This window comes from Eutrema salsugineum, unplaced genomic scaffold (genome assembly GCF_000478725.1).
Source record: "Eutrema salsugineum unplaced genomic scaffold, Eutsalg1_0 scaffold_5, whole genome shotgun sequence".
In the NCBI taxonomy this organism is placed as follows: domain Eukaryota; kingdom Viridiplantae; phylum Streptophyta; class Magnoliopsida; order Brassicales; family Brassicaceae; genus Eutrema; species Eutrema salsugineum.
This window is the reverse complement of record NW_006256612.1, coordinates 13531212-13544786: the sequence shown is the minus strand read 5'-3', so window position 1 is coordinate 13544786 and position 13575 is coordinate 13531212. Positions and strand designations below refer to the sequence as shown.

The following is a 13575-nucleotide window of genomic DNA, read 5'->3' as shown; positions in this document are numbered from 1 at the left end:
AAAGATCGAAAATTTGTTGTTATAAAAGACCCAATAATGTTATCAACTACAAACTTTTAATCATTGATTACCATTGAACAAACAGTAAGTGAAGTCCAATATACCAAGACTAATTTGGTTTTCAGTTGCATGTTAAGAATCTTTCTTTACATTTATCGGATTATTAATCTGAAAACTTTTTTGATTTCGATTCTCCTTGGTTCCTTCGTTTCCAACCCAAAAGTTATGTGCAGGAAATGTAGTTGCAAGAGTTTGGCGATAAATAATTCAAAAGCTATTAGATGAAATCAACACAAAAGACGGAATATCCTTCGGAAAAAAAACAAAACTTTAGTGATGTTTAAGGATTTGAAATCTGGTCTGAGCAAATAACCATGAAAAATTAATCTTGGCTTCGTCTCATCTTCTTCTTCTGTTTATCCTCCGTGCGATATCTCTCACGTCTCTCCTCTCTGTTCCGTTTCTTAGATATTTCCTCATTCTTAGCTTTCTGTGCTTCATACGCTTTCCTCTTCTCCTGCTCCTTTGCTTTTCTCTTATTCATCTGCAATTTTTTTTTTTTTTCATAGTTCCAAGACATTGTAATTAACAAGATGAGAGAGAATCAATCAATTAATTTTATGCATTAGCATACGATAATAGTTTGCTTTCCTCAAAACATTACCTTGATTTTGTTAATCAGCTTAAATTGCTGGAGGATAGCATTAGCTTTTCGTTCTTCTGGTTCCATAACAACAGCCCTTCTGGAATCTAGTGGTGGTCTTTTTCGCCTTGGTCTATCTTTGGGTTTCGATTCAAACGGTAAAGCTCCTTGAAGTTTCTTTGGAATCACCAATGGATTGAACTTCTTTAGCTTCCTTTCGATTGGCTACAAAACAATGCGTTACACAAATGAGAGAATTAGTTGGAATCAATTTTCCTTGGTTCCTTCCTACACAATGTTATCGCATTTAATGAGCAGGCTTTTTACCTTGTAGAGTGAATCCTTATTGACCGGAACAGGAATATTTTGCTCTCTACGGAGTTCCCCAAAAGTTTTCATCCCTCTCCAAGTCTTATCGCGGGGTTGCAATGCTGTAGTTAGAGGATTGTAGAACTGTGGAACTTCCACTTTGGTCCAAGCCCTTAAGAAGACTATGTCGCTCATTTTTATTTGATCTTCAAAGGTGCACCTCGCAATCCCATCTTGGGCATTGTTATCTAGCATGTGTTTTCCAGCCTGACAAAGTTGTGGTTTGTTAGAATGCCGGAGAGCCAACAAAATGAAGATAAGACTATAGTTGATAACCGTAAACATCAAGCTCATAAGAAACTAGGAATTACAAGAAGACCAGAAACGCATACATACCTTTTTCACTTGTCCTCTGATGCCACTAACTGTCCGAACAGAAGAACCTTCAAATCGAGCTATTTCAAGGTCGGAAGTGAACATGTCTTTGATAAATGCAGTCTTTTTCTTGATCTTGCAGGGGTGCCCAACCATCTTGATTTTCTTCACAATATGGGCTTGGTGATTAAACTCAAGAACTACAGAAGTCGCTGTTATCCTAAATCCTGACTGAATCACACACCAGGAGAGCTACTCAGTGGGCAAGGAATACAACAGATCGCACCGGAGCAACAACCAATAAAATTCCCCTTTAATTATACGTGGGTTATTAGGGTTTATAACCAAACAAACATAATTGACCAATAGTGGGTGATACACTGCAGTTGCATGATATCTCAACACGGAACAATAGAGCAGACTGGACTTCTAGAGCAAAAAGCATCTAATCTTCGGTTATTTCACATGCAAGTTTAAAGAACCAACACTTGGTATGCGTACTAGTATTGATATTTGGTTAGTCACACCTTAAACTCACACTACTCATTTCATGAAGATGCACTTTGCTTTACCAAATAAAGATCTCCAGTACAAAAGTTCAAACACACTCCAAAGGTAAATTTGAATCATAATCTCAAGCAGCATAGTGCATTCGCATACCTGATTGCTTGACAGGTTTTGGAAAGCGACAAAGCCGGTGTTGGGTGGGACAAGAGGACCCCAGAACATAGCAAGGCAGTGCATGTGTTCTGGTGTATACTTGAGCATTCGATGTCTGCCATTGCGATCTTCAATGGCGTATACAGGAAGAGTCTGATAGCGTCTCCATCCAATAGATACAATAATAGGATCTCTTGTCTTTAGTACTTTCTTGTGCCACCTATGTTTCTTCAACCGGGCCTAAGGACAACAAAAACATATGACACAATAAGGGGTATCAATATAAACAACCATGTTTCAACAAATTTAAAATAAGAAAACGACACAATGGTTGTATCCTTACCTGCATATACCCAGCATTATCCTCACCGAAACCGATACCTCCAACCAGAACTGGATGACACGGATCAAAGAAATCAACCATCTCATAAGGAACATTGTGAATCTCCAGCCGCAAGTAGGTTCCAGTCCGGAATCCTTCTATCTCAATTCGAGTATCCTCGTCAAGACTATTGAGTTCTAATAGATTCATCTGTTTTCTAATTTCAAGCTCCTCCTTCAACTGGCAAGCAAATAAAGTGAGTAAACTACAGAGAACAAAAAACCTTGGCTGCAGGCAGAAAGATTTACTTACTTTGTCAACGTATCCTGGTTCCTTGGCTTGATTGTTACGAGGATTATTCCCATCACCTTTATCATTGTCATCCTCCTCTAACTCAGATTTATTGCTTGTACAACGAAATTAAGGCTAAACCAAAAGTAACTTGTCAAAGTGCAAACTGAAACAGTCGCATAAAAACAAATATAACAAATAAGTCATGCAGATGAAGAAAATGCAGACAGCAAAGACCAATAGTGATATATGAACACAGTGAACAATTAAATTGACAAAGCTAGAATTTTTCACCATAATTTCCGGTGGGTTGTTTCAGAGAATAACACACAGACAGAGATAAGTGACAGCAAATGATATAGTGCTTAGATAAGTTAAATGATGCAATTCAAGTAAGAAAGGATATTCTGCATCGAACTTTGCTCGGAGAGCCAGCTTTTTTAGCCTACGCTCAACTACTTCAGCATCTTCGTTTTGATCTGCACCTGACTCCATGTTCTCATTGATATTATGCTTCTCTCCCGTCTCTAGATCCTCAAAATCACCATAAAGTTCATCATCTTCTTCCTCATCGCCAGCACCAGAATTTTGATTTCTCAGAGCAGCTTTTGACCAATCACCAGTGGTAAATCGATCACGAATGATCTCACAAACTTCTTTCTCTTTCCAATTCTTCAGATTTCCATAATCCACAAATTTGGAACAATCCTCTGAGTTGAGATATCCCACATCCCATCCACCACCTAAGTTCTGGAAGTAGATGAAAAAAGAAAAAGAAAAAAAAAGAGCTGGAAATTTGAGATATTTACTTGCTACGAACAAGAAATGATCACCAATGTCTGTGTGGTCTTGAAATAACAAACCTTGCTATGTTCTCCTTTTGGCTTAAAGAATTCTTCGTCATCACTTTCTTCATTATCACTAATTTCCTGGTTCTCATTTATGTAGGCAGTAGCTGATAATCCCGGTGCACCATACACAATTTGCATCAAGTTGAGGTTCTTCTTTCTGCCCTTCTCCTTCAAGGGTTCTTTCCATTTTGATATGTTACCAAGGACCCTATCTTCTGCTTCATCAACATCATCTTCATCTGAGTCCTGCGAATCTGAAGTAGAGTCATCTTCAGCATCTCCAGCTTCATTTTCGTCAGTTTCAACGTCTTCTGCTTCCTCAACATCATCTTCGTCCGAGTCCTGCATCACACACACCCAAGCATGACAAACAGTAAAACAGATCAGACATGACGAAAAATCGTTTGGTTTTGAAAATATAATCAGTCCACTTCAAATAGATACTGCTTCTCAAAAACAATTTTACTACAAGGACCCCACTAGAAATGTGATTGACTAAATTCACCATTTCTATCCAGACTGTCTGAAAAAAGTGGTGACTGAAGCAAGAATACAAATAATGAAAGATAAAAGAGTAAGTTTCACATTCACTAACTCTTGAACTCAGTCACCAGTATTATCAAACTGAACATATGGCTGAATTAGTATATAAAAGCATAACAAAAGATCAAATCAAGCAAAGAGATTACCATAGCATCACTCTCATCGATTTCATCCTTGAAGATAGCTTTCCTCCTCATCCTTCCACCATGGATCTCAGTTTTCTGCTTAATTTTACTGTTATTACTCTCTACATCCTTCCCCTCATCTTCAAGATCATCACCAGATTGAGAATCCTCTGATGACTCAGAGCCTTCCGACAAAGATTGGTGCGCATCTTCAGCCTCAAGTTTTCTTTCAGAGATGGCACTAGTCTTTTTGCCAAATAAATTAATGAAAGTCTTCTCTAATTTCTCATCAACAGAATATTTTGTGCTCTGCAACGACTTTACCAATTCTTCACCAACATCCCTGCCCTTTCCTGCCAAGAGAAAATGTCGTAGTCAGAGATCCTAGAGCTACAAACAAATGAGAAACAGATTATTACTTTTCTATCCTCGAGAATGGTGTAAATCAAATTCCTAATTATTAGTGATATAAAATAGGAAATGGGCAAGATGCTCGCAGGAGACTAATACATATACATATAGAAAAAAAAATACGGTAATTACACTTTGGAATCCGTAAAATAACCTTTATTAGTAGGTTCTCCATTTCCCTCATCAGTTTTAGAGTACTGAACAAAGTGATCATTTATGTTGATGTAAACAGCATCTTTGTCATACAAAAGATCTCCAATCCCGGACATAGGAGCATAGAAAAGTTTATCCCTGTCCCTCAGCCCCTTCTTCTTGGCAGCTGAGGGTAAAGGACAAGGATCCGGTAAGACAGTCACCCCAGCTAAACTGTAGTCGCCAACTCCAGCAATATGTACCTGGTAATCAGAAGAAATTATATCAGATGCAAGTTAAACATGAAAAGAAAGGTCAACTGCAACAGCTAAAATAACATTTTGCACACAAAAGCATTCATTTAGATCAAGAAGCAGAGGGTATATAAATTTATGATCCTCAACTTACAACCTCACTCAATATAGAAACGAGCTACACGTAAACAGAACGTGTTATTTTCGGATTTTGAGATGCAATAACGAAAGAATCTAGGACCAACACCAGGAAGGAAGACCATATAGATAACATCAACTTAAAATCAAATCAGCTCATCTCTCGGCTCAATCTAGAAATTGGTCTTATTGAGTATTGTGCGCCACAGAAAGTACAGCTAAGCAAACGAATGGATCAATGTTTCAGGCCATAGTAAGTTCAAAAGGCCAGGAAGAACCAGTGTTTAAGGAAAACAATGGAGAAACATCTGATGCCGTACCTTCATCCCTTTTTTCAAGTTACAACCACGTAGGTAACCATACAAAGTGATATTTCTATCGCATTTCTTATCCATCTGAACTTTCTCGGGTGGGGTAACATCTTCCAAACGATCCGCCAACACATAAGGATGTGATGTTCGCCATGTCAATGGACTGTACTTGATAACTTTTATGAAGCGGGAGAGGTTGAAAACTTCACGTGGCGAATACCTGCGAATAAGATATAAATCAAAGGTGAGGCTTAATTGCTCTTTGTGGATGTCATCCAGGTTGGTAAAGTTATCAATTTATCAATTAAGATACTTACTTCCCATGGATAAGACCAGATAAATAGAACAATTTAGCTCCATTGTATATTTCGGTCCAAAATCGATGCTTGAGACGTTGTTTTGTTTTCCTCAGCTTCTTAACATCCTTGAACTTATCCAGGTGAGTGAGGACTCCCATAACTCTAGGAAATCCATGCACTTGCATAATATTCAGGAACTCAAATGTTTCCTGCGGGTCAAACAGATTAAAAGACAAATAACTTATCATAATTTTGTTGATATCAATGAAAATGTAGATTAACAAAATAGGTCCACTACTAAACATGTATATACATAAAAAAAAAAAAGATCTTCACAAAAACACAAGCAATTGACATGATGAAAGAGAAAACTATATACCACACTATCAAGGGCAGAGGAAGGCAAACTAGATAAAGCACTCGTATTGAAAAAAGGAGAAAGCTACAAAAAACTAATCGTCAATGGCGTCTCACCATCTCAAAACCATAACTCCCGTCTATGAGAAGTAGAGCTAGATCAGCAATTTTTGCACAATCCACCATCCCATTGATATCATTTGGGCACTCCACAAATTGTATCCGTATATGTTTACCTAAATCCATGACCAGCCTAACATGAGAACAGGAGTATGATCCAACCCAGCTAAATAAAAATAAGAAGAAAAAGAAAAGGAAGAAATGCACAATGTAGCACAGAACCTGTTACAATGGTAATAGGTCCTCGAACCTCCGGTAAATTCTGGTGCGTAAAATGCTTAACAAGGGACTTAATCACGAGAGACTTTCCGACCTACAGGAACAAAATATAGTGGCAAGAAACCATCAAAACTTTCTGCGAGAAAAAAAAAAAGAGAGAGGGAGAGATAAATCTGACAGTGAATCAGTCTAAACACAGTACCCCTGGAGGGCCTTGAACCACGACGACGAAAGGAGGAGGATCGCCGTAAGTACGATCAATGGTCGGAAGATGAAGTCGCTTTTGCTCTTCTCCACTGAGCGAGCCTGCAAACGCTTCTGCTTCACAGCCGACTTAACAGAAAACGCCTGCAGAACCAAGTAAAAATCGATTGTTCCGTAAACACCGAATCGGTAGTATAAAAAAACCCTAAAGAGATATTGACAAGAGACGAGAGGAGCTCACTCTAGGATTTTGCTGCTTGGTATCGGAGACGCCACGCTTCTTCTTGTCGTTTTCAGATTTCTTCCTCATGGAAGGACCTGCTTGGCGAGCCTTGTGAGACCTGTGGGACGGCATCAATTCGTCGGCGGCCATGGCTTGCAGTGAGAAAGATGAACAAAGTTTTTGGTAGCCGTCGAAGAGGCGGACGGTGAGGTTAAGAGGACTTGAAGAACCCTTTTCTATAAACCTCGATTTTGTTTTTTTGTTTTAAATCATAAAGCTTATAAGACGGTTAGGGAGACCACGCCCGGTTCGGTTTTTCGCATTTAACATTTACTCCGGTTCGATTTTCTACAGAAGCCTCTCCTCAAATGGTGAATTGTTCTCCTTCCTTCTAATCAACCCATTTGAAGATTGAAGACAGAGAGGAGAGGGGGAGAGAGAGAGCTGAGAGAGAACGACCTAAGGAGATTCAAAATCATTTCTCCTTCTTCCTTCTTTCTGTGCTCGTCTGAATGCATCAGCACGCGTTTGCCCTCAAATTCCACTCCTTCCCTCCTCACTATGCGTTATCCGTCTCCAATTTCTCCCTCCAAAGCCCTAAATCTCTCCTCCCTATTTTCCCGCCATTCTCTCGACTCCCGATTGTGAGCAGCTCCGTCTGCCTCCGCTGTCGTAGCAGCGCCGCCGATGTAACCCCGGTTAGGTACGCCGATGGAATCTCCATCGGCTCTCTTGGGGAAACCGGAGGTATCGTGCTGGCGGAGAAACCCATCGATGTCGCAACCTTGGGTAATCTCTGCGTCGACATTGTTCTCAGTGTTCAAGAATTGCCACCGCCTTCTCGCGGAGACCGCAAGGCGCTCATGGACGAACTCTCTATGTCTCCCCCAGATAAGGTTTGGGTACTAATTGTTGTTTCCCTCTTCTTCTTTTTTTCACAACATTAACTGCTTCTTAGTGTTTCAGTGGTGATAATTTCATACATTGTATGCATACATGATTTTTTTTTGCTAGTTCGGCTTGAAGGGAAGAAATATTCTTACTGTTACTACAAAGATAGATTGGATTTGGTTTCAATTCATATGAGCAGCTTCCACAAACTACAAAAAATGAAAAATATCTTAACCCCAATGCTTTTTGATGATAAACTGAACAGTTTGTTCCTGGTGTTATCACTGAAGTTTTTGTTTTTCGTTTGCTTATAGAAATACTGGGAAGCAGGTGGAAACTGTAACATGGCTATAGCAGCTGCTAGACTGGGGCTTCGCTGTGTTGCTATCGGTCACGTAGGGAATGAGATTTATGGAGAGTTTCTTCTAGATGTCCTTCATGAGGAGGGAATAAGTACGGTTGCATTGGACGGAGAAACAAATGCCAAAGACACCAGCTCATACTGCGAAACTCTTATTTGCTGGGTTCTTGTGGATCCTTCGCAGAGGCATGGGTTTTGCAGGTACTGCTTTCTTCCATGCCGAATCTATATGATAATTTAAAGTATTACTGGAAATGCCTCTCATGGAAACTCGGAAAATCTGTGGTAGTGGTGGTTTGTGTGGGACGACGATGCCTAATGTTATATAATGAATCATCATTCCAATGATTGCTTTAATCGTGAATTCGTGATGGTGATGGCTATCTAGAAATAGAAGGTTTCAATTAATAGAGCGCTCAGCAGATTTTTTTTTTTTCGGAAAGCCATAGTTTACTCTCTTATACTTTTTCTTAATGTCAAATGCATAAGAAGGTATGGCTTTCTTGTTTAGGCATCTCGTTTCTGTTAGTGAGACAAACGCTAGTGGGTGATATTGTCATCTTTCTTTCCAGTCCTGTTTAGTTGTTTCTCGTTCTTTGAATTCTTTGCATAGAGGAAATTCTGTGAAACAATTACTTGTAGGTGATTTCATTGTACGTACTTTTAATACTGTTTATTCCTTTTAAGTACCTTGAACTTTGTTACTAGAGGAGCTTATGTCTCTGGTTGTTTCTCTTTTTTAGTCGAGCTGATTTCAAAGAGGAACCTGCTTTTAGTTGGATAACTGACCTATCTGTTGAAGTAAAGATGGCAATCAGACAGTCAAAAGTTCTTTTCTGCAATGGTTATGACTTTGACGATTTCAGCCCTAGCTTTATAATGTCAACGATAGATTATGCTAGCAAAGTTGGGACAGCCATCTTCTTTGATCCTGGACCACGGGGAAAGAGTCTGTCCAAGGGAACTCCTGATGAGCGCAGAGCACTTGCTCACTTCTTAAGAATGAGTGATGTTCTTCTACTAACTTCTGAGGAGGTACATTGTACTTTGTCTCGATAAAGATGAAAATCTCTCTACTTAGATTTGTTTCTTCATGTACCCTACCTTTATCCTTTTTGGTGGTAGAATGTTCAGGCCAGTTCACCTTTTATAGTGTGAAATTTTCCTCATGTTCATTCAAAATACCCCAGATATCCAAAATTACCCAAATTTGTCCCAAAGAAGGTGACAGTACTAGAGAAGACAATCCTGTTAGCCTTTTGAGCTTTTGCATGTTTAGCTGTTTTCATGCTATTGCACGTAGTACAGTCCTGCAGTGCTTCTATGATTAATATATGGTGATAAGTATTGCTAATAATAAGTTAACTGACCAAATTATTGTTGACCTGTTTGATAAATTACTCAGGCTGAGGCACTAACTGGCATCAGGAACCCTGTAAAAGCAGGACAAGAAATTCTGAAGAATGGAAAGGGAACAAAGTGGGTGATTGTAAAAATGGGCTCAAAGGGTTCAATTCTAGTGACCAAATCTAGTGTCTCGGTGGCACCTGCATTTAAGGTACCTTGCTTATGGACCATCTAATCTTTCATTTCGCATTCACCTCAATTTATGTATATGTAATCGTAGAGTAAGTTTATGTAATGATCTAAATTTGGTTTGCAAAATATCATCATTCAGGTGGAGGTGGTTGATACTGTTGGATGTGGAGACAGTTTTGTGGCAGCAATTGCATTGGGTTATATACGCAACATGCCGCTTGTTAATACCTTAGCAGTTGCAAATGCGGTTGGAGCAGCAACAGCAATGGGGTGTGGAGCAGGTAGAAATGTTGCAAAAAAGCATCAAGTGGTGGATCTCATGAAGGCCTCGAAACTCAATGATGAAGAAAACTTTTTCGAAGAATTACTCGCTGAAGATACGGAATCTCCTAAAATTAATCTTCTTTCAAAAGGGATGGGGAGCAACAAGCAGCAGTTTGAAATTATATCTATGGAAAAAGTGGTTTCTGAATTGCTTCCAAATCTTGAACTTGGGAGGTGTTATGTAAAGGCTTCATCTTGATCAGGGTCGCAACTACGGATTTTTGGGGGCCAAATTTTTACTGTTAAAATTTACTAGCTTAGTTGTTAAGTACTCAACCTGTGTTGTCGACGGTGTAAGAATCAAATCTTGTGGATGAAATTTTATATTTTCACGTTTTTATTTTTAAATTAGTATTTAATTAAGGAAAAAAAAATGGTTTGCCATGTTTAACACTTCTTACAATGTTAAGAGAATATGAGAAAGAGACTTTGGTAGTGTTGAATTTGGCTTAAAACTAAGTGAAAATCTATTTTCAAAAAAAAAAAAAAAAAATTGACTTGATAAAGATTGAAAAATTTTTACAGATATTAATGATGGTGGGCATTATTAACCTAAATTAATGGGCCAAAGTCTCCTCGTGTAGAGGAAATATAAAAATACCCAAAATACCCTCGTATGAATTACCTTGTACTGTATTTGTATCAGTCTCCCATCGCTCTTTTCCTTCTTCTCCTGATTCTTCCTCTTAAAACAGTTAAACCCTACTCGCATTCTTACCCGCCAATTCCTTCTCCTTGACTCTGTACTTTCCCTTTTTCTCCAATTGAGTATCGCTGAATTCAGAGATTCTTCTCGATACTTTATGTTGTGAGTTCCAAATTTCAATCCTCCGTTTTTTTTTTGTTTTTTTTTGTTGCTTCATTGGCTTCTGTTCTCTGTTTCCCGAAAAAAATTGGTTATTTTCGGAAGCATTGTATTTCCGGTTTGCGTATTTTTTCTTGTATGTACTTTGCATGATCAATTTTGTGATTTTTTTTTTTTTGAACATCAATTTTGATGTTCAAAAAGATCCCGACAAGTTTTTTTTTTAGTGTTTCTCTTTTCCTCAGGCGATAAAAGTTTCTGATTTTATGCTTCTCATACTCCTTTTTATATTTTTCTTATTAACATGCTATGTTTTTTTTGGTACTGATTCGTAGTGTTTTAGCTTTCTGGGAATTTCTGTTTATGCCTTTAGATTGATCATTTTTGATGATGTTGCTCTCCCTTCATACATTGACAGGTAACAGTTTTATTTTAAGGGCACAGCAAGTGAGTCGGACAGAATCTTCTTTGAAATTAGATTGGATTCTGCGCTGTTTTTGTTTTGGGGTTTATGTTATTGAAATGGCAAACGACGAGCTGGTTAAGCCTGAGAACTGTGATTCCTCATTTAGACAGGATCATTTCACGGGAATTCGACACAACTATGAACTGTTTCCTAGTCATGACTACACTTCCGGTTTCGAACAGCTACTCGACATCAACCTCCAGATTGGTGTCTCCTCCTATCAGGAAAATGAGGTTTGGAACCATTTCCAGGAACACAAAGTTATGGCTATTCAAGACTCGAGGATTAATCATAACAACGATGAAACGAACCAAGCCTTTGGTTTAGATGGAAACCAAAATGATGACTTTCTCTCTTTTCCTGATGATGATGACTCTGGAACTTCTGAGATCGATAAATCAACTGTAGTCGAAGCCAAGGGAGCGAGCCAGAAGCAAGAATCTCAAGAGATCAGTGATGACTTAGAGTTAGGGGTGAGTCACAGCATGGACTTTTCTCGAAAACCAGAGAAGGCTCCTCCTAGCCCTCAGTGTTGGTCTATACCTGGTGCAGGTCCTGAGCATGAAATGGCTGTTGGTATGGAATTTTCTGATGTCAACGCTTGTAGAAGAGCACTTAGAAATGCAGCTATTTCCCTACGTTTTGAGATGCACACGATTAAATCTGACAAGACTCGCTTCACTGCAAAGTGTATGGGCGAGGGTTGCCCATGGAGGATTCACTGCGCCAAGCTTCCTAATGTGCCAACTTTTACAATCAGGACTATTCACGGGAGCCACACTTGTGGTGGGATCTCTCATCTTGGTCATCAACAAGCTTCCGTTCAGTGGGTTGCCGAGGTTGTGGCAGAAAAGCTGAAAGAAAATCCGCATTTCAAACCAAAGGAGATACTAGAGGAAATTCACCGAGTTCATGGAATTGCACTGTCTTACAAGCAAGCATGGAGAGGGAAAGAGCGTATAATGGCTACTCTCCATGGGTCTTTTGAAGAAGAATATCGACTTCTTCCTCAATATTGTGATGAAATCAGAAGGACAAACCCCGGGAGCATCGCTGTGGTCCATGCAGATCCGACCGATGAGCGCTTTCAACAGTTGTTTATTTGTTTCCGAGCATCAATCTCTGGTTTCTTAAATGCTTGCCGGCCTCTTATTGCACTGGACAAGACTTTGTTAAAGAGCAAATATCCGGGGACATTGCTGCTTGCCACTGGATTTGATGGAGATGGAGCTGTATTACCTTTGGCATTCGCTATTGTTAATGAAGAAAATGATAGTAACTGGCATCAATTTCTCTCGGAGCTTCGTAAGGTTCTTGAAGCTAACTCTGAGAGTATGCCAAAGCTTACCATATTGTCCACTAGAGAGAAATCCATTGCTGATGGGGTAGAGTCTAATTTCCCAACAGCGACTCATGGCTTTTGTGTCCACTACCTCACAGAACGGTTCCAAAGAGAATTCCAAAACTCAACTCTTGTGAACCTTCTTTGGGAGGCTGCACATTCTCTCACCGTCCTCGAGTTCACATCAAAAATGAACAAGATCGAACAGATATCCCCCAAGGCTTTTTTATGGATCCAAGACTATTCTCCTTCTCTTTGGGCGTCGCCATACTTTGAGGGAACAAGGTATGGACATTTAACCGCAAATGTTGTTACCCAGTCACTGAACAATTGGATAGAAGATGCCTCTGGTCTTCCTATAATCCAAATGATGGAGTGTATCCACCGCCACTTGATGAATTTGTTCAAAGAACGCCGTGAAAAGAGCTCGCAGTGGTCTGATGTGCTCGTTCCTTCTGCTGAGAGACAATTGCTTGCTGCGATAGAGCAATCTCGTGTTCACCGAGTTTACAGAGCAAACGAAGCGGAATTCGAAGTCATGACTCTTGAAGCAAATGTCGTTGTGGATATCGAAAACCGTACTTGTTTGTGTGGCCGGTGGCAGATTTACGGTTTGCCGTGTAGCCACGCCGTTGCAGCTCTCCTGTCTTGCAAAGAGGACGTTTACGTGTACACAGAGAAGTGTTTCACAGTGGAGAATTACAGAAGAACTTATGCAGACACTGTAGAGCCAGTTTCAGACGAGGTCGTGTGGAAAGAAAAAGATTCAGAGAGAGATGATGGAATAAGAACACCAAGGGTTATAAGAGTTGCTCCGAGGAGGAGGAGAGTTAGAGCAGAGGATCGTGGTCGTGTGAAGCGTGTGGTTCACTGTAGTCTGTGTAATCAAACGGGACATTTCAGAACAACTTGCACTGCTGCTCCTATGTAATACTAATTATTTAGTCTTTTTCGTCTTTTTCTTCTAGGTTTTAGGAAATTCTTTTGGTATGCCCTAATTCTAATTACAATTTATGACTTTAGGTGAAATGAATGTAGCATATTCTTTTTCTTTACATCT

At 39.5% G+C, this 13575-nt stretch overlaps 3 protein-coding genes across 4 annotated transcripts; 2 read left to right on the top strand and 1 right to left on the bottom strand.

The window, feature by feature from the left end:
• Positions 1-257: 257 nt before the first annotated feature.
• On the bottom strand, positions 258-7018 carry LOC18994201 (ribosome biogenesis protein BMS1 homolog). Its single transcript, XM_024152483.1, is given in 18 exon segments — positions 258-544; positions 665-868; positions 971-1219; positions 1349-1558; positions 1988-2227; positions 2331-2549; positions 2622-2718; positions 3007-3350; positions 3464-3793; positions 4141-4472; positions 4685-4925; positions 5375-5585; positions 5683-5873; positions 6139-6257; positions 6364-6454; positions 6563-6651; positions 6654-6708; positions 6806-7018. Coding segments are annotated over 18 exon segments (3516 nt in total). The 5' UTR covers positions 6938-7018; the 3' UTR covers positions 258-382.
• A 172-nt stretch (positions 7019-7190) lies between these two features.
• On the top strand, positions 7191-10250 carry LOC18994200 (ribokinase). 2 transcript variants are annotated; one of them, XM_006417823.2, is made up of 5 exons: positions 7191-7683; positions 7993-8240; positions 8783-9074; positions 9445-9597; positions 9718-10250. In XM_006417823.2, exons 1-5 carry the CDS (start codon positions 7300-7302, stop codon positions 10099-10101), a joined length of 1461 nt encoding a protein of 486 aa, XP_006417886.1. In that variant the 5' UTR covers positions 7191-7299; the 3' UTR covers positions 10102-10250. The 2 variants fall into 2 exon arrangements, with proteins under 2 accessions (XP_006417886.1, XP_024009009.1); XM_024153241.1 differs by having other exon boundaries at positions 7191-7689.
• A 344-nt stretch (positions 10251-10594) lies between these two features.
• On the top strand, positions 10595-13575 carry LOC18994199. Its single transcript, XM_006417822.2, has 2 exons — positions 10595-10710; positions 11126-13575. Exon 2 carries the CDS (start codon positions 11230-11232, stop codon positions 13444-13446), a length of 2217 nt encoding a protein of 738 aa, XP_006417885.1. The 5' UTR covers positions 10595-10710; positions 11126-11229; the 3' UTR covers positions 13447-13575.